The sequence below is a fragment of the Marmota flaviventris genome, chromosome 4 (genome assembly GCF_047511675.1).
Source record: "Marmota flaviventris isolate mMarFla1 chromosome 4, mMarFla1.hap1, whole genome shotgun sequence".
NCBI classification, from domain to species: domain Eukaryota; kingdom Metazoa; phylum Chordata; class Mammalia; order Rodentia; family Sciuridae; genus Marmota; species Marmota flaviventris.
Window position 1 is genome coordinate 53,514,239 of NC_092501.1, and position 19,904 is coordinate 53,534,142.

A 19,904-nucleotide genomic window follows, 5' to 3' on the forward strand; every position below is an offset into this window, starting at 1 on the left:
CCTCTGTAAAGTGGGGCTGAGAATGCCTAGCTTTCAGGGCTCTGAAGGAGCTGGGGTCGGACCTGAGCATGGCTCTTGGCACTGGGAGCATTCAACAGAGTGTGGCTGTAAAGGAGAAAGAGGCTTCAAGAGACAGCAAGAAGATGAGAAGGTGGCCGAGGGTTAAGAGAGACTCTGAGCTGGAGGATTCCTCTGCTAGTCTCCTCCGGGGATTTGGCCAGCTTCGGTGTTCTAGGAGCACCTGGGGGTGAGCCCCTAAGGAGGACAAGGTCACTTCCACCAAAAAGCCCAAGCTAGAGTGACTGAGGGTGACAGAGGGGTCCAAGGTGCAGGGCTGCTTCTACTGCCTGCACCCCAGCGCTGCACATAGAAGAGGTGCCTCCAGGGGAAAACCTCTGTCTCCCCTGGGATTTGTTCCCTCCTGGGAATCCCTGCTAAAAACAAAAAAAAAGGCACCCTGCATCTTTAAGGAGACGCCTGTTGGGAGGGACTAAGGTTAAGATGATTAGCGGGTGTTAACAAATTTAGGATGTGGAAGAAGTCTTTTCTTGGCTGTCCATCAAAGGAAGGATTGAATGTCCCTGAACTTGGAGAGAGCAAGAGGGAAGGAGAGGGCTGGGGGAGGGGGCAGGAGGGTGCTCTGTGCTTCCCGGGCGAGCTTGCTCCTGGGCAGGCCTCGCTGAGCCCTGGGGTGTGTGGGAGCCGGGGGCGTGCTGGCCTGTCTGCCTGTCTGTCCAGTGCTGGCCTCCCCATCAGCCTGTCTGTCTGCCGCTGCCCCTCCCCCACGGCCCCAACCCCAGCTCAGGTTCTGCCCAAGCAGCTGGGCTGAAAAGTGATCCTGGAGGAAGAAGGCCCTTCCTGTTGATTAGGAACCGGGACGCCCTCCCCCAACCCCTCCCCATTCTACCAGACCCCTCCTCATCCAGACGCCCTGTCCTGGGGCCACCTCCAGCCCCTTGTCACCCAAGACTGGCTGTTCTTCCTCTAAGATCCTCCTTGGTCAAGGGAGACTGGCATCTCCCACAGAGATCACACACGGCTGGCCAAAGCCTTCGTGAAGGTTATTTCCGGCTCAGGCGGGAAGGAGGGAGGGCACGGGTGGGAATCATGTCCAGGAACGGTTCATTCAGAACTGCCTGGGCACCGGCTCCGTGCCAGGCCAGGCACAAGGCCCTGGGAAAACAGAGAGCAAGGCGCTGTCCTTGTCCCCGCCCCAGCTCCTTGGAGAGCCCTGTCCAGTGGGGAGCGGGGAGATGAAGGCGGACAGCAAGCGGCTTTCTGAACTTAATGGGCAAAGGGACCACCTGATGCTGATCTCCATGCAGACTGCCAGGCCACAGCTGCCGAGAGCCAGATGTGGGGGACGTCACAGGGCCCACTTGGGGGCCCGTGCATCTGCCTTTTTAAGCAGAGCAAGTGATTCTGCTGCAGGTGGATGTCAGGGTTGATTTGGAGAAAGAAATGTACAGAGCAGGGGATGGGACAGAGGGACAGGGAGGGAGCAGGCAGCACTCCCCAGGGGACACCTGAAGCTGCTTCCTGCTGCGGAGGAGGAAGGGGTGAGCAGGTGGGCGGCTGGGGGATGTCATCCTCACCTGATGGCGGGGGCACCAGGAGCCTAAAAGGGCAAGGTGAGACCTCAGACATGCCTCGGGCACTAAGCAAGGGGCCCTCTGGAGTGGTCCCCAGGGCACTGGCTGACTGAGCTGCAAGGTGGGAAGAGGTGGCGGGTGGGGTGGAGGAGGGCGGGGTTAGGAGGCAGAGGCAGCCTCCATGAGGGCCCACCCCAGGTAAGAAGAAGGGAGCAGTAGGTGTGAAGGGACAGAGGCAGAGATGACAAGAGGCTGGGTCCACAGGGCAGAGGCCCTGGTGGACCGAGGGAGGAGGCCGCCAGCCTGCTTCCACTGGGAAATGGGCCCAAAGTGCTGCTTCTCCCTGAGGCTGGGGACACAGGCACCAGCTGGCTCAGGAGGAAATGGTGCATTTTGTTGGACCCTGTAATTTGGAGCCCTTTGGGCCATCGTGGTGGAGACGGGCAACTGGACATGCAGACCCAGAACACAGGGAAGAAAATGGACTGAAGACAGAGTTGGGAGATGGCGAAACCTAAGTCTACGGCTTTCCGACGTTTGCCTGACCCAACAGCATCGGGATGTACCCCCAAGAAGGAAAAGCTCCCTGTGTTGTTCCGCGATGACACACAGGACACTTGATGCTCGTGACTCTATTTTTCTTCATTTCACTGAAAAAAAAAAAATGCTGGTCCCAACTCATTAAATGGATTTCGCAACCTGATTGGCTGTGACCCACACCTGGAGAACACTGGTCTCCATGGAAACGGGAGTCCTTATGGGCCCACGTGATCATTCTGGAGAGGGCTCAGGATGCAGATGGGGTGCCAGGGAGGCGGCTGAGATGGCTGAGATGAAGGCAGGAGAAGGCGCAGGAGAGACGGGGCTCAGAAGGGAAGGGGGCATCTGGGGAGAGGAGGTTGGCCGGGGCAGAGGTGAGCCCCGCAGCCTGAGTCCAAAAGGCACAGCCCCAAGTCCACGTGCCCGCGGTCTCCCGAGTCTGACTCAGGGAAGGTCAGCACAGCACGGGCCACGCTACAGCAGGGGAACTGAGTCCCGCAGAGCTGAGGGTCTTACTGGAGGTCTGTCTCCTCACACCCTGGCCAGTGACAGGCCGCCAGCCCCCATCCCCACAGAGCAGGCGTGGCCACTTGGGGTCTCGGGGGAGACGTGTCCTTATCCTTGCTCAAGCGTGGGCTGCCTGGAGCTGAGCAGGAGATGTGCTGAGCAGCAAGGGCGCATGTCACCTTAGCAGTGACTCTCAGCACACATGGAAGGCCTACTGTGTGCCAGGCACTGAGCCGGGCCCAAACCTAGGGGTCCCCAATGTAATCAGGGTGGGGACTGGGGACAGCTCCTCTTGGATGGGAGGTGTCACATTGGACCTGAAGGGTGGGAGAGAGATGGGCAGTGAGGCAGGACGTGGCATGGGGAGCCTCCAATGGGGAGTCCATCCCCCACTTCCCACAGAACCTCTGTTACGGGTGGACCTGGGGGCAGGGATCAGGGCCATCACCCTGGGCTCCGAGTGCTGGGGTGTGTGAGGAATTGGAACCTGGAGGTGCTCAGGGGCTTGGAGGCTGCCAGAGTCCCAAAGACCTGGGCAGTAGTCCCTTCTGCAAGTGCCACATCCTTCCCAACTCAGAGCGAGACGGCCCCTTCTGTGGCTTCTCCCAGGACACCTGTGCCTGGCACCATGCAATGCAGAGGGGAGGGGAGCCGGACAGTCTGGCCTCGCTGGTGTCCCCCAGGGACGTCCTAGGCAAGCCAGAGGATTCTCCTCCTGGAGAGGCTCCGGGGCCTCATCTGTGGATGTCCCATTTTGCACATAAGAAACCTTGGGGACAGAGACTCCTAATTGGTTAGGAATGGGCTCTTAACACGGCCTGTCTCTGACGCACTAGGACGTGACTTCCCATAGGAAAAGTCGCCTCCCTTGGCATTCTCAAACTCCAGGCTGCCCTAAGCAAACCGCTGTGGAAGTGAGTCAACTGCAAGCTGTCTGGTGCCACTGTCACTGTCACTGTCACCGCAGCACCTCTCTCTGCAGTGTGCATTCATCCAATTTACAGACTTCAGGGTCCCAAATGTGCTTGAAGGCAGGCGAGGTGTGGCTGGCCAACCATGGAGCTGACCGCGAGGCCCCGGGAGGGAGGACAACCTGCCCAGAGTCACAGTGACAGTTTCACTTTACTCACGGGTCCAGCAAATATGGTGCTGGCTCAGCACAGGGCTGGTGGCTTGTCCCCTCTGAACCAGGCACAGGGAGTGAGACACCACGAGAGACTTTCAGGCCCCTGGTGTCAGCACGTGGGGCTCCCTTTGTCTGGGACGCCCTCCTGCCCTCTCAACTCAAGACCCTGAGCAAGTGACACCTCTTCCAGGAAGCCCTCAGGGTTTGCTGTTCCTTTCTCTTTGCTCCTGACACTCTTTGGGTGCTTTTCATATTCTACATTTCATATCGCATCTCTCCTAGAGGGTGGAGACGGAAACGGGAGTCCTTGTGGGGGCCAAAGTGATCATGTCTTGTTTACATTTGTGCCATGTCACAAACCTACCACAGTCCCTGGCTCAGAGCCAATGATCAATCAATCATTGATCAATCAATCATAAATTAACCAATCAATCAATCAGGGGTGTGGATACCTCACTCCGGTACCTTTCTAATGGGCTGCAGCCCCTGTCCTGCAGAGAATGTATGCAAATGGATTTCACCAACTCCATCACCACAGTAAACGTGAGTTGTGCACCTAGTGTATGGTGGCACTTACAGGTCGCTTTATGGTTTCAGTGTCATGGACTCCTCATCGCAATCCATAGAATAAGTCCCATGATCCTCATTGGAGAGATCAAAGCTGTCCAACGATGGAAATATTGACAATGTGCACCGTCCAATGCTGTGGCTGCCAAGGTGCCACAGGAGCACTGGGAGCCATCGGTGAAGCCGAGAAATTGCATTTTAAATTTCACTTCATTTCATTTCAACATAAAGCTCCCCACGTGGTTAGTGGTGGTCACAACGGACATTGCAATACACAGACGAACGAGCCTGCCGCTGACAGGTGACAAAGGCAAGACTTGAACCCAGGGTCTCAGGGCTCTGAAACCCAGATTCTGAACCTCCCGCCTGAGCTCCGTCTCCTTTCCCCGCCTCTAGGTTACTGTGACAAGGGAGGAGCTGGAGACATCGCCCACTCCATTGTGTCCCTCGAAGACGGGGACAGCGTGCCATGGCTGAGACCTGGACCTCCCCGGGACCCCGCCCTGCGGTGACCACAGGTGCTGGGGGACAGCCCGCGCATCCCCGTGTGGTGGTTTCTTTGCAGGAAGCCTTGGGCCTCGGGCTCAGCGGTGACAGAACATAAACAGGTGACTGTCACCGAGTTTCCGAAGCCTGTGTGACCTGGTCCTGCTGCCACCATCCAGTGTGCAGACGGGAGGCACAGAGGGGCTCCTGCTGGGCGTCTGCTCTGTCCACGGGGCTGCGTGGACCCTGCAGGGCTCCTGTCTCAAGTGCTCACACAGGACCCCGGGCCTTGGGGGAGCAGGGCCCAGTGAGGCCACCTCACCCGCGAATAATGGGATCGACCCTGGGGTCAGCACCCGGGCGCCCACAGCCCGACTCGGCTGCTGGACACAGCAGGTGACAGTGGCCTTCAGCTGTGTGGAGCGTGGCTGTGCCGAGTGCCCAGGAAGGCTGGCGTTCAGGCCCTGCCCTCACCTCCTGGTGGGGACGGTAAGGGAATGAGCACGGGCACCTGGAAGGCCCTTGGAGATGGGGGACCTGGGGGAGGGAGAGAGAGAAAATGTGGGCGTCACCCTCTCAGTGGCAGAGGGCCAGGAGACTGGGTTCTGATCCCGTCTCTGTGCAGAAACCAGCGTGAGCTCCCACTATACCGGTTGGGTCAGCTCATGACCCTGCTCAATATCCTGCCGTGGCTCCCTATTGCTCAAGGCTAAAAACCCGAACTATAAAATAATCTAAAAAGCCCCGCATGTGCCGGCTCCCGCTGACTTTCCAAACCTCACGTCACGCCACTCTTTGCTCCCAAGGCCCCAGCCAGAGCCATGCTGCTCTTCCTGTCATTCCTCATTTTCTCCACTCTCCTTCCTGCCTCAAGATCATTGGCATGCTGTTCCCTCTGCTGAGAATGCCCTTCCTTCTGCCTTTGCCTGGTCGCTTCCCACTCCCCTGCCAGGTCACCTCTCCAGGGTTTCTTCCTCTAGGAAGCCTTCCTGGATCTCTAAGGATTTTTTTTCCTAGTTTCTCATGAAACCCGGGGGGTCCTTGGCTGGTACTTGTCGCCTTTGCAATTGGCATACAGTAGGCGCTCAGTGATGCATGTTGGATGTAGGATGAGTGAAATGATGCTGTTATGATTTGGGGCAAGGTGACCTCTCAGGGCCCGATACCCTCAGTGATGATTTGGGGAGCTACTCCATGCCAGGCGCTGGGAAGTAGAGGGAAGGCAGATGTGTGAACAGGCCCCAGGCCACAGCTGGCTGAGACTATGCTCCAAACCTGGGCATGATGGTGCATGCCTATAATCCCAGTGACTTGGGAGGCTGAGGCAGGAGGATGGAAAGTTTGAGGCCAGCCTCAGCAATTTAGCAAGACCCTGTCTCAAAATAAAAACCAGAAAGGGCTGAGATGTGGCTCAGGGGTAAAGCGCCCCTGGGTTCAATCCCCAATTAATAAAGAAAGTCAGTGAGTCCGAAGGGCTCCACGTGACCTGAAGTTGGGAAGGTGGGACAGGGCTGAGGATGGGGGGGCCCAGGACAGAACAAAAATGGTGGCATTCTTGACCCAGGACCGAGACGGGAAAAGGGCCTGGTGAGAGCCCTAACCCTGAGGTTCAGTGAGGTCAGTGACGTGGGGCCTCAATAGTGAAGTCACCGGTGCCACTGTGGGGTTCCAGCCAGAGGGGTGACAGAAGGGTCCTCTGGGTAAAAGGGGAAGCCTGGCGGGGCGGCTGGGCCCTCGCCGCACTGGCCCGGGTCTGGGAGCCCAGGGTGGGGCCTTGCTAGGCCAGGACGGCCCCTGCCTCCGTGGCCAGCAGAAGCCTCCAGAGACTAGTTTTCCTCCCTGACGTCAACTTAAAGGTCACACGAGTCCCAGGTTTGCTCCAGGAGCGCCAAGCCCCCTCGTCCTGTTACTTTACCCAGATCCCTTGGGGCCCGTGCTCCTGGCCAGGACCTCGCTGAGCTGTGGGAGCAGGGCCTCCCTGTCCCCAGCCCACCTCGCTCCAGCCACACAGGGTCCAGCCACCCGCTGTCTGGGGACTCAGAGAGGAAACGCGCCCTCAGAGGAGGGTGGGAGGGGGACTGGGGACAGCCGACTCCCCAGGCCCCCACACCACGTCAGCCGCCCCCTCCCCAGGGCTGGCCCTCTCTGCGCCCCATGCTGATGAGCTGGGGTCGAGCCAGGCCGCTCCCCCCACGGCCTGCGCTACCTCAGGGACCCCCAGGCAGCAGATCCTGGGACGCCAGCCTGACCCTCCCTCTGGTCCTGTCCCCAGGCCTCCAGAAAACCCGCTTCCCCAGGCACCCGGGCGGCGGACCTTCCCCAGCTCCACCCCCTCGGCGCCCACGCCCCACCCAGATAGTGGCTCAGGTCCAAAGCCTGAAATTTGGTTCCCTTCCCTCTGTCTCTCACCACAGCCAGCCTTCAGCAGGGCCTGCCCACCCCACGGATGTCCCCCTTCTCCCTCCTCTGTCTCCATTGCCTTTCCCCTGGGCTCTTGCAATCGGCCCTTTCCCACCCCCAGCTTCTCCACTCCGCCTGTCTAATCCACTCTCTACCTGCACCAAAGGAACAAAAACTGGGGCCCAGAACCCAGAACCTGCGGCTCCCCCTCTGAAGAATCTCCAGGGCCTTCCTGTTTTCCCAAGGGAGACATTAATAAACTTCACAGGCCAGAGTCTCACAGAGCACCACAGGGTGGAACACACCCTGTCTCTTTTTTGCTCAATGACACTGATCAAAGAAGCCATCTCAGCTCACTCCCTCTCATTCATTTCAGAGGGCCACTCTGACCTTGTTTCTCTTCTTCATACAAGTCAAGCTCAGTCCTATCCCAGGGTCTTTGCACACACTGTTCCTGCTGGTCAAAACGTCGGAGCCCACCCTCAGATGTACTCATTCAACTAACTTACTTAACATCCACTTTTATAATTACACCAGACTCAGCCCAAGCACTTCTCATGTTCTGAATCATTCGTTAATTCTTCTCATAGTGGGTTCTGTTTGTCATTTCAAATGCCACCTTCTCGTGGAGGCCTTCCCTGACCACCGTCCAACACAGGTAACATAGCCCTGCTGCAAAGATCCCCTTGACTAAGTTGTAAACCTTAAACACACACAACTGTTATTCATTAATTCTATTACAATAAAGCCAGAGGGTCCTTAAAACCAACCCCCTCGATTTAGATCCTTCATATATTTTTTTTAATACCTCGATGTGTGCATTTTGTCCTTCTCTCCTGCTACAGGCTGAAAGCCCTGTCTGTCAGCTTGGCCCTTCCGTCCCTTGAGCTGGAGTGAGCTGCTGAGTGAGTGAGTGAAGGGTCACCTGCCCCAGGAGGCTTCTGAGGCGGGGACACTCTCTAAAGGCCACCGCGGCAGGACAGACAGCCGGGAGGAATGGGTGCAATATTTCCTGTGGACACTGCTCCGAGGCCCAATCGGGGAAGGGTTTCTAGAAGGCCGGGGTCAGGTCTTGTCCATCATCATGTAAATCCGAAAATAACAACTGGCGCGTTTGCAGCGAGCAGCCACCGGGCGGGCGGGCGTTCAGAGGCGCTCCCCCGGGAACTCAGAGGCCTCCCGCAGCTGCTCCGCGAGGCCACAGGAGCCCCACTTGACAGATGTGGACAGTGGGGTTCCGAGAGTGGGGGCCGCACAGCGTGCGCAAGAGCCCGGCTCAGCCCCGGGTCACTGCGGATGGATCCGGGTCTCCCCTGAGGTCGGCCTCCACCCGCACACCTGGCTCTGTATTCAGCAGGGGCTCTGTATTCAGCAGGGGCTCTGTATTCAGCAGGGGCTCAGTGCAGACAGCCGCAGGTACTATAGCCAGCAGGCGCTTGGAAGTGCTCAGGTCGAAACAGATTGGCTCTGGAAGGGCCGGTCCCCAGGGCAATGGTGTTTCAGAGGCTGAGGAGTGGGGACAATGACACTGATCAAAGAAGCCATGGGCTGGGCTTCAGGAGCACTGGGTGACAACAGCTATACCCCTTTATTAGGCACCTCCCCTGCGCCAGGCAGTGGACTGAGTGTTTTCCATGCCTCCCCATGATAGGTAGATGTGAACACTACCCCCATCTTATAGGTGAGAAGGTGAGGCTCAGAGAGGTCAGTTCACCTGTGCAAGGAACCCAGCACACATCCATAGCCAATCCTGCCATTTATTAGTCCTGGCACTTCTGGGAACTGCTGGGTGACTTTGAAAAGCTCTTTGCCTTCTCTGGGTTTTAGATTCTGTCTGTAAAGCTCAGGTTCCGACCAGATTCTATTTGGACCTGTCCAACTCTGACACAGTGGGGCAGGATGTAGCTGCTGCTGTCTCCTGGGCCCCTCACTGCCTGGGTGCCGTGGAGCCGGGTGGCCCCGTCCTGCCCAGGATGCCGGGTAGACTGCCCCGGGTGACCCATCTTCGGGGCCCAGACTCCTGTGCAGACTGCAGGACAAAGATGAGGCCACACGGGAACAGAGAGGGCGGGGGATCTCGGAGCACCTCAAGACCAAGAAGGGGACTCCTCATATCATAGGGGACTTGAAGGTGGGCAGAGCCTCTGAGTCACCCCACCCCGCCAGAGCACAGCCAAAATGAGCGTCGGGAATCCGTCTCACGTTCTGAGCTTCCTGTGGTGATAAAACCTGATGTGTTCTCTACGTGTGTGGGTTCCTTTTGGGACAGGATCTTCGCGTCTACCTGTCTACAGACTGTGATGGTCCAGCCCCAGGTGCCCGCCCCACGAAGGGTGGGCCTGCCGGATGCAGAGGGTAGGAGTCCAGGCCAAGTGCTCTCCGGGGAGTCTGCGGAACTGCCCAGAAGCCAGCAGGTGGGGCAGTGGGCAAGCCCCGGTGGGGGACTAGAGAAGGTGGACGTGTGGGACATGACCTCACCCCTGCAAATAGTCGAGTGATGGGTGGTGGCTGGAGGGGCCAATCGGTTTTAGGGCTGTGGCAGCACCTTTTGTCCCACTTTACCAGAGGTGTCACCTGTCAGGAAGGGCAAGCTGTCAGTGGACAGATGAATCCGGAACCACATGCCCAGCTTGGCGGGAGCTCTTGGCCTCAGGAGGCACAGGGGCCGGTGGCACTGGCTGACCTCGGCTACTAGGGTCACCTTGCCTCAGTTTCCACCGAACTCCTGCCTCCCTGGGACAGTGGCAGTGGCTCTGGGGACCCATTCAGGAGACAATACATGGTGGACAGAGTCTGGTCCCCTCTCACACCTTCCAGGCCCTGTGGCCATGTGGGCTGGAGCAAGTGTCCTTCCCCCTTGGCCTCATTTTTTTACAGCTGTAAAATGAAGGGGTGGGATGACATCAGTGAGCTGACACTGTGCTGGCAGAGATCTGGGCGTCTCCAGAGGCACTTCGAGGGGTTACCAGGAGGACACACTCTGGGCACCCAAGTCCCCTCCCCGCAATCCCTGCTCAGGACTCTGCTCTTCCCTGGTCATGAAATACGGGTGGGGTTCATGTATGATTTCCTCAAAAGAGCCAGGCGCAGTGGTGCAGGCCTGTCTGTAGTCCCAGCAACTCAGGAGGCCGAGGCAGAAGGATCGCAAGTTCAAGGCCAGCCTCAGCAACTTAGGGAGGCTCTAAGCAACTTGGTGAGTCCCTGTCTCAATATAAAAACAAAAGAGGGCTGGGGATGGGGCTCAGTGGTAAGCATCTCTGGGTTCAATCCTTCCTACCTCCCCCCCAAAAAAATTCCTCAAAAAGAAAAGTTGTTTGCAGCCTGCCCTGCTTGTGATGACTTGGGACATCCATTTGTCCTTCATAGTCTGAACTCGGCAGCTGTAAGTCCTGCCGGTGTCCTCTCAGGACTGGGGATGGAGCCTGGTCGGAGGGGTCCTCTGGAGCCAGGATGAAGCCATCATCCTCCCTTTCTGGACACACAGTGTGGGGAGCTTCCCTGCTCTTTCCCAGCTACGTGGGGAGCAGAGGGCCGTGCCTGCATTAATCACTGGATTCTTCTAGAATTAAAAGGTTTTTCTCTCTTTTATTCATGATTGGTGAAGAGGAAGCAAAAGGGTGGAATAGGGATGGGAAATGAAGCATCCAAGTCTATAAAAGTAAAAAAAAAGTAGTCATGCTGATCATCAGACGCATAACCCCGATTAACCAGAAAGAAACACAGTTATCCAGAACACCAGGCTTTTACAAGAAACAGGGACAAGACATCAAAACGATAATAGAGGAGAGATTTTTTTTTCTTCAAAACTCTCCATAGACTTAAGTGTCAGATCAGCCCACACTCACTCCAATGGATCCTCTGGCCCTTACTCATCCCTGTTTCCTAACAGAACATCACGCAGCCAGCCACCTCTCTGGCTGCCAATCATCAAAGAACCACGCAGCCGGGGTGGTGCTCTCAGGTGTGTGCACCTCGCGCTGGACACAGGCCCACCTGTCATGACCACAGCCGCAGCCCCGCTGATGCTGACCTGGACGCATCGCCCAGAATCCTGAGTGGCAGGAGGGGGAGGACATTCTTCCTCCAGAAGGATGCACCTCCAGGTCCCAAGCCTAAAGGGCGGGGGAGGACGTGCAGGGTGCTGGACTCTCGGCCCCAGTGACCTGGAGATGGAGGCAGGCCCAGGGGCCCCTCCCTGCCGACATGCGGGCAGGCCTGGGGTGCACGTGGCCATCTGCCTGTCCATGCTGCCCCGCCCTTCCCTGCTGCCCCGTCACTGTCCTGGCCACGCTGTGACAGCTCACATAGCTATGCAGGGAGCTGGCATCCACTTATACACGCTGCCTGCTGGGACTCTCGGGTGGCTCTGGGCCAGGTGGGCTCATCGCATTTCCTCCCCAGTTGGGGTTTAAAGTGGCAGCTGGCACTGCCCCTTCCCTGCCTGGGCTCCAATCTCATTCCAGGCTCCAGGGGGCTCCTCAGGGTCTGCATCAGGCTGAGGACAGGTGAGCAGACCCTTCTCCCTCCTTAGCAGCCAGTTCCCTGCCAACAGGGACATTCCCACAATGCCTTGCCTGTGTACCTGCCACACACGGACAGGTGGCAGAGGCCAGAGGAGGAGCTCACTGTGAAGTGAGCTGAGATGGGTGACCCGCAGGACTCTGCTGCCAATCAGAGGCTCTGCCCCTCCCGGCCTCCCCTCCTCTCTGCCACCCCCGGCCCTGCCCAATGCAGAGCCTGCCCAGCTACACAGGGGGCTTCTCCTGCTCCTCACCAAGGAGCTGAGCCATCTGAGCTGGGGGATCCCTTCCAGCCCTGGGTCTGGTGTCTTAGGGCCAAATGCCAGCCACATGGTTCTGGACCCTGGTCCTTGCCTTGGTCCCTGACTTGCTTAGAACCAACCTCACGGGAGCTGGGATTCTGGAGGATGAGGCCCCAGGACTGTAGCCCGTGCAGGGTGCCTAGGTGCCCACACCAGAGCCCTTGTTCTCTGTGGCACTGGCTGCTTGACCTGCCACCACTGTACCTGGCCTGCTAATGCAGCTTTCCTGACCTCCTCAGGAGAGGACATGTCACAGAGCCAAGGCTCAAGGACTGCCCTGAATGAGTGAGCTAGTGAGCAGGAGGGACAGAGAGGTCTCGCCCCTGCATTCCCAGGAAGACCCCTTGGTGTGACTGGCTCCAGCACACACTAGCTCTAGGGCCTTGGCCTTGTTACATAACCTCTTTAAGGCCTCATCTCCTCAGTAGTATCCGCTACATGAAGCACTTATGAGGGAAGAATGAGATCATGCAACAAGTCACAAGTCACAGTGCCTGGCATGCAGTAAGCATTTAGTCTGTGCTGTTATCGTTATTAATTAATGTCCTCTGGCCCTGGCTAACAGCACTCTCCCTGGACAAGACTCATGGTCATCATCCATCTTTGGTTTCCCTGTTCTGCCCCAGGGTAGCCCTCAAGTCACCATGGGGCGATGACCTTCTGATGGCTCAGAGCTGGTTTCCAGTCCCAGATCCAGCACTTCCCAGCCCTGTATCCTTGAGTGAAGTACTTGAGCTCCATCCACAGTAGCCAAGCTATGGAACCAACTGGGTGCCCTTCCGTAGATGAATGAATAAAGAAAACGTGGTACATACACACAAGGGGATATCACTCAGCCATAAAGAAGAATGAAATTATGGCATTTGCTGGTAAATGGATGGAACTGGAGACTATCATGCTAAGTGAAATAAGCCAATCCCCCCAAACCAAAGGCCAAATGTTCTCCCTGATACGCAGGTGCTAACACAAAAGAAGGGGAGGAGAATAGAAGTTCATTGGATTAGACAAAGGGAGTGAAGGGAAGGGAGCAGGGATGGGGATAGAAAAGAGTAGAATGAGTCAGACAGAACTTTCCTCTCTTCATATATGAATACATGACCAGTGAAACTCCCATTATGTACACCCACAAGAATGGGATCCTAATTAGAATAAGTTGTACTCCGTGAATGTATAATATGGAGATTCCTCAGAATAGAGCCACCATTTGACCCAGCTATCCCACTCCTCGGTTTATACCCAAAGGACTTAAAATCAGCATACTACAGTGACACAGCCACATCAATGTTTATAGCAGCTCAGTTCACAGTAGCTGAACCATGGAACCAACCTAGGTGTCCGCCAATAGATGAATGGATAAAGAAAATGTGGTATATATATTTAATGGAATATTATTCAGCTTTAAAGAAGAGAGAAATTATGGCATTTGCCAGCAAATGGATGGAGTTGGAGAACATCATGCTAAGTGAAATAAGCCAATCCCACAAAACCAACGGCCGAATGTTTTCTCTAATATGCTGATGCTAATTCACAATAAGGTTGGGGGGACACTAGGGAAGAACAGCATTACCTTAGATTAGGTAGAAGGAAGTAAAGGAAGGGGAGGGGAGGGGATGTGGGGATAGGAAAGATAGTAGAATGAAACAGACATTATAACTGTATGTACACATGTGACTGCATGACCAATATGATTCTGCAACATGTACACTCAGAAAATGAGAAATTATATCCCATCTATGTATGATATATCCAAAGTGCATAAATGCATTCTACTGTCATGTATGACTAATCAAAACAAATAAAAAAACACTCTACTGTCACGTATATATAAAAAGAACAACAATTTTTTTTTTTTAATTACTCTGAGCTTCAAGGTCCTCATCAGGAAAAAGTGGGTAATGTGAGTTCAAAGTTCAGAACAGTGTTTCGGGCTGCAATGAGGGGACAAGGTGCCAGAAGGGACCGCAGAAGGGACCGCAAGCCACCCCGTTGGTGAAAAAGGAATCCTCTAGGGAGCAGGCGGGGGAGAAGCTGGGGTGTGACGAGGAGCAGGGGCAGCCAGAGAGGCTCTGGGAGAAGAACCGAGGGCTGGTCCGTGGTGGTGTGCCCCACCTCGCCGTCCCTCGTGATTGCCCCTTTCCTCCAAAGTACTATCCTACATGCTTTAGTGTCACCATGGGAACCTCCTCTGAGGACTGGTCAGGACAGTGCTGGAGGGGGCAGGACCAGAATGCCCTTCCCTGAACCAGGAGAGAACTTGTACCCTCAGTGGTCTGGGACAGGATCCACCGCACCCGTGGGCGGGGCTGTCCGTGGGCGGGGCTGTCCGTGGGCGGGGCTGTCCGTGGGCGGGGCCGGCTGTGGGCGGGGCCTGGTCCTGGGAGGTGAGAGGCAGAGGCTCTGGGCGCCTGGCCCTCCTGGTGCTGAACACCTCCAGCCTCTGTGCCTGCACCTATTTCTCTGGCAAGACACACCAGTCTGCTCCCTGCCTCAAGCAGCAGCCCTGGCAGCCAGCCAGACGATGGTCACAGGGATCAGATCAGAGCTGCCCTCTCCCCGCTCCCTGGGACCAGCCCTTCCCGGGCCCCCGGAGCTTCCGCAGGGGCTTCCTGCCTCCCCCAGGCCCCACCTTCAGCTTGTCCCACCCTGAGTTCTGCATCCTGCCTCTCCCTGCTCCCTGCGCCCTGAGGGCAGTGGCACCGCCATCTAAGTCTTGGCCTCCAGTCTGGCTCTGGCTCTTAGCTGCGGACCCGGATGATCCCTTAACATCTCTGAGCCTCTGTTTGTCTTTGAGTTGGGCATAATAACAGCCTACACCACGGGGCGCCGCGTCGGAGCGTCAGCGTTGTATTGAAAGCCAGTGGTGAGGTCTTCTCCTAATTAAATATAAGCCGGGATCATGACTGGCCGCCTGGGCTCAGGTAGCCTCCCGCCTTGCCCACGTGCAACAGGTGACGCTCTGCAACGTCCCCCACTCCCCCCGCCCCTCTCCTGTGCTTTTCCAGGTCTTCTCTGGGCAGGCCACTGTAACCTCTTCCTGGCTGCTGTCCCTGTCCTCATTCACCCTTTACATCGCAGCTTTGCACAGGCGGGTCACATGACACCCCTTTGGAGATCTTCCCGTGATTCCAGGGCCCTCCCAGAGCAGCGGCTCTTCAGGGTGGCGTCCAGCTCCGTCAGGGGCCTGCCCCCCTCCACCCCCAGCTTTGCTTTCCAGCCTTGTCTCTCCCTGCATCCTCCACGTGAGCTTGTTCCAGCCATTCTAGACCACGCCTCCTTTCCCACAGTGGAGAGGGGGGAAGCAGAGAGACAACCACCAGTCCTTCAGGTGCCTATTCTTGGATCAAGCCTTGTCTTGTGTCCTTACCTACATTTCCATTTCCTGAAAACGTGCTTGTCATTCAGGGCCTCCCTCCAATGCCACTTCTTCTGTGAAGCTCCCCTGATCCTCCCTCACTTCTGCTCTTGTATTTTCTGCTTCTGTTTGGCATGTCCCTAACCCTGGACAGGAGACCCTGTATCTCATCACCTTGTACCCCACAGCCCCTCACAGGGACCTGGAGCAGCTCTGTACCCACTGGTGGGCCCTGGTCACTAGCTGATGTGGCCCGTGGGCAGCCAGGAGCCCTACAGCACATGGCCAGCCCAGGAGTCCAGCCACAGGTCCCTGGGCTCTGCTGCTCAGTCGGGTGGCAAGTGGGAGATGAGGGTTTACTCGGCTCCCCCAGCTGTGGGTTTGCCCTGACAGGCAGGTCCAGGAACGGGCTTCTGAACAAACCTATGGAATCATCACGGGGGCATGACCCTCAGGAGCTGGGATGGAATGGCCATTTCTTTCTCCAGTCCTCCTCTGTTGGCCTCTCTGAGGCAGAGAGTCCAAAAGACGGGGAGAAATGACCCCATGCAGGGTGCCACTGTCTACCTGGCTGGGTAGCTGTCCCACGTCCTCCTTTTGACTGACCCCAGGGTTCCATGGGCAATGGAGCTCCTGTGAAAATCCAGAGTCACCCCCGTGCCAACCAACATCTGCCCATTCCCTCTGAGAGCATGGTGAGATTTCAGGAGAGGGGATGTGAATGTGGCCTCTAAGAAAAGCTCCACTCTCCAGTGGCTCCCAGCCCACATGGTGGCTGGATGGAGCGAGGTAAAGGGAGGGCAAGTCTTTCTTCATAAACCAGGGGTCCCAAGGCTCCAGCCCTAAGTATCACCAGTGGGCTCCAATGTCCCCTGAAGGGGCCACCAGCACCCCTTCTTGTAATTAGTCCATGGTCCATGGCTCTTTGTTTATATCTACAGCCCTCCGCAGCCTACCTTCTACTAAAGAAGTTCATGGATTAGACAAAGGGGACTGGGGGACAGGAAGGGGGATGAGAACCGGAAAGACAGTAGAATGAATGGGACAGAACTTTCCTATGTTCACATGGTACATGACCAGTGGAACTCCCATCATGTACACCCACAAGAATGGGAAGTTATGCTCCATGTTTGTATAGTATGTCATTCTACTGCCTAGAATGAGCAAATTAAAAAATAAATAAAAATAAATAAAATAAAATTGAGATGACATATTAGAAAACAGAACCCTCCCCTAACACCTCCCATGGTCCACTGCTGTCCAAGAATTTTCTTAATAACCCCAGAAAGTCCTTATTTATACCTAAGAGATGAGCCAATGGAAGCTGAGGGAGGAGGTGGCGTTCCACTGGTGGAGTCCTAGGCACAGAGCGCTGGGTACAAAAGAGGGCTCCTCACCCACAGTAAGTGCTGCTGTCCATCATGGGGGACAGCAGGCATCTTGACCCATGTTGTATGTTATGGTGCCAATGGCACCTTGTGAATAGGGGCCGACCAGACTTCTCCCAGGGCTGGAGTGGCCTGGCTGCACAGGGCAGAGAGGGAGGCAGGAGGAAGCAGCACGGGGCCGCCTGTGCCCTATGTCCCCCTGCCTTCAGTGGCAAAGGGGGCATCGTCTCCCAGGATGCAGCTGCTCTCAGCCCCATGTCACCAGAAGCCTTCCCACTCGGGTCGTCATCATCATCGTCACCATGGCAACTGACAGTCACTTGGAGCCCAGCGTGGAGGGGCCCAGGTGGAGCCAGCAGCCGGGATGTCAGGTGCTCCCTTCTCCCCAGTTCCATGAGTCAGGAGAGGCCTCACCACAGCCCAGGGCCATGACAGGGTAGGGGTTCCTGGGATTGAACCCAGGGTTGTTGGGAGTCTGAACCCACACTTGTGGCCCCTGGGCTAGCCAGCCCACGTCACCTGGGTGCTACTGCCACCGGAGCCACAGAACATAACAGCACCTGCTCACTGCCATCTTCCCGTCCAGTGGGGTGCGTGGAGGCATTCCGGCAGACCCTGCTACTGGCCCTGAATGACCTCCCACATGATGTGCAGGTTGCCTGTCCCCTGCCGTCTGTTAGATGGCGTCTACGTTACCGTAGTAAAGACTGATGCTCGGACCAGCAAGGTGCTGCTGGGCCGAGAGTCTGGCTGCTCTTCTCACGGGGGCAGAGCAGTGGCAAGGACAATCCTGCGAGAGCTCAGGATACAGGGCCACCTGATGTGCCTGGGGGACTATGGAAGATGTCTTGAGTCGGTGACACTAACGGGGCAGAGGATGGGCAGGGGGCAGTGCAGTACCACAGGGGATCCAGTGTTGGAGTCTAGCGGCGCCTAAGCAGGCTTCGAGCCCTGGTCCTGGGTCCTAGGAGGACTGGCGTTGCGGCCACCAGCCCGAGGTGGCTGAGAGAGGTCAGTGCCAAGCAGAGATACGTCCTTGTTGGAGGAGAGTCAGGCCTGAAAGTTTCCTTAATATCTAATCCAACCACATCCCCTGATTGAACCTATGATTTGAACATGTTTTGTCTTGAAATATTTCAGATACCCAGACAGGCTTAAAATAATCTACCATTTGCCATAAAAGGAACGAAGTACTGACCCATCCTATGACACGGATAAACCTTGAAAATACTGAATCCACAGAGACAGAAGGGAGGTCTGTGGGGGGGAGGGAACAGAGGATGGAGGGTGACCTCTAAAGAGAATGGTGTTTCTTTTGGGGGAAATTAAGATGTTCTAAAAATGCCAATGATGATGGTGGTACTCTGTGACCATACAAAAAACTGTTGAATTGTACACTTTAGATAGATGAAGTGTTCGACAGGTGAACTATATCTCAAATAAAGTTTTCATAAAAAATGCATAACAGACCTGAAATACCACCTAGCTAACTACCAATACACTAGAGACCCCCGTGGACCTCAGTCTCCTCCTTGACCCTCCTCCCCATCAGATATGGTTGATCAGTCCCATGTACTTCTTATATGTTTATGACAAGCATGTATTTCCCCCAAAAAAGTGCAAGGCCTTTTTGTGTGTGTGTGGTACCTGGGATTGAACCCAGGGGTGCTCTTCCACTGAGCTACATCCCCAGCCCTTCTCATTTTTTTTATTTATTTTGAGACAGTCTTGCTAAGTTGCTGAGGCTGGCCTTGAACTTGCGATCCTCCTGTCTCAGCCTCCCCAGTTTCTGGAATTACAGGTGTACCCCAGCTGTCATACCCAGCACTTCATGTTTTTGACTTTATAAATAAATCATATTGTAAATAGTCTCTTGTCATTACTTATTTTCCTCCATAGGATGAAATTCATCCATCGAATACCTTGATGGCAGGTCTGGTGATTTGGGTTCACAGTGGTGGTATTTCTTTGATAAAAGTTCAGCAACTTAATACCCCCCAACATCTCCTGCTGATGAGTATTCGGTTGTTCTCTTCTTTTCCTTGATTCGGTGGTGAGAACCCGCTGGCCTCCTCCATGGGGGTAAATCTTCCCCTCACCAAATAGTTCTTGGCAGTCACTCGCCCCTTTGGATAAGCGAAGAAACGAAGGACCACAGCAAGGGGAACCTGCTCAGAGCCCCTCAGGGTCTGGGAATCATTCCCAGTCCAGGCCTCTTCTGGTCTTTCCGGAACCTTCCATTTCCTTATTTTTATTTCCCTACAAATCACCGCGACCACCCGGGTGTTATCAGAGCTGATCTAGGAGAAACACATTATCAGCACGGCCCAGGAGGGCCGGGGATCTGGAAGTGCTTTCAGGAGGAAATGGGGAAGAAATGAGCCTCAGAGAGTTCCCCAGGTGGCTCTAGCGCCTGGCTGGGGCCTGGAGGGAAGAGGCGCTTCCAGGGGCGGATGGTGAGCGCTCCTGCAGCCGGGCAGCGCCTGGTCTTCCCACGCCAGTCACCTGGCCCTCCTTCCCGCGAGGGGCAGGAGCTGCAGCTGGGGGGCTTCTGTATGTGCAGGGTCTTGCTCGAGGCCACAGAAGAGCCCGAGCACCCCCCCAGGAGCTGCCACTCAGGGCTTCTTGGTGGCTGTCTGATTTCTAAAGCACAATATCACTGCCCTGGTCAGCCAGGGTTCCCTTCCCCGTTGTCTCAAATGCCTCTAGAATCTACGTCAGGCGATTAAGGGTGACAGCCAAGGAGCAACCTTCACAGGTGATCCCTCCTACGCTGAGCAGGCTTTACCACAGAGCACAAACAGCAGGGCCAACAGACGCGCTAAGGCGGGAGGAGATGGTGGGGGGCCCTGTGACAGGCCTACAGAGGTTCAGAGCTCAGTGGGTAGAAAGTGGGAACAGAGATGTGAGAACAGCAAGGAAAGAGTGTGCAGGTGGACCCCTGGGGGCCTGGCGGGCAGCGGACTAGACTTACTGAGAGGAAAGGAGGTCAGGAGGGGATGGATCAGAGCAGGCTGAAGAGAGAATGTGGGCCTGGCACTGGGGTGGGGAGGGGACTGTGAGGCCACGGAGCCATGGATGGTTTTTGAGCAGAGGAATGGAATCCATGGGACCCAGCAAATGA

At 56.0% G+C, this 19,904-nt stretch overlaps 1 protein-coding gene across 1 annotated transcript in view; it reads right to left on the reverse strand.

Annotated features, from left to right (window-relative positions):
* Positions 1–19,904, reverse strand: part of Col13a1 (collagen type XIII alpha 1 chain) — a 144,608-nt gene that overhangs the window by 103,608 nt on the left and 21,096 nt on the right. The window contains exon 3 of the mRNA XM_071610721.1: positions 3,054–3,061. Within this exon, the coding sequence (XP_071466822.1) occupies positions 3,054–3,061 (8 nt within the window). The remainder of the gene's footprint in view (positions 1–3,053; positions 3,062–19,904) is intronic.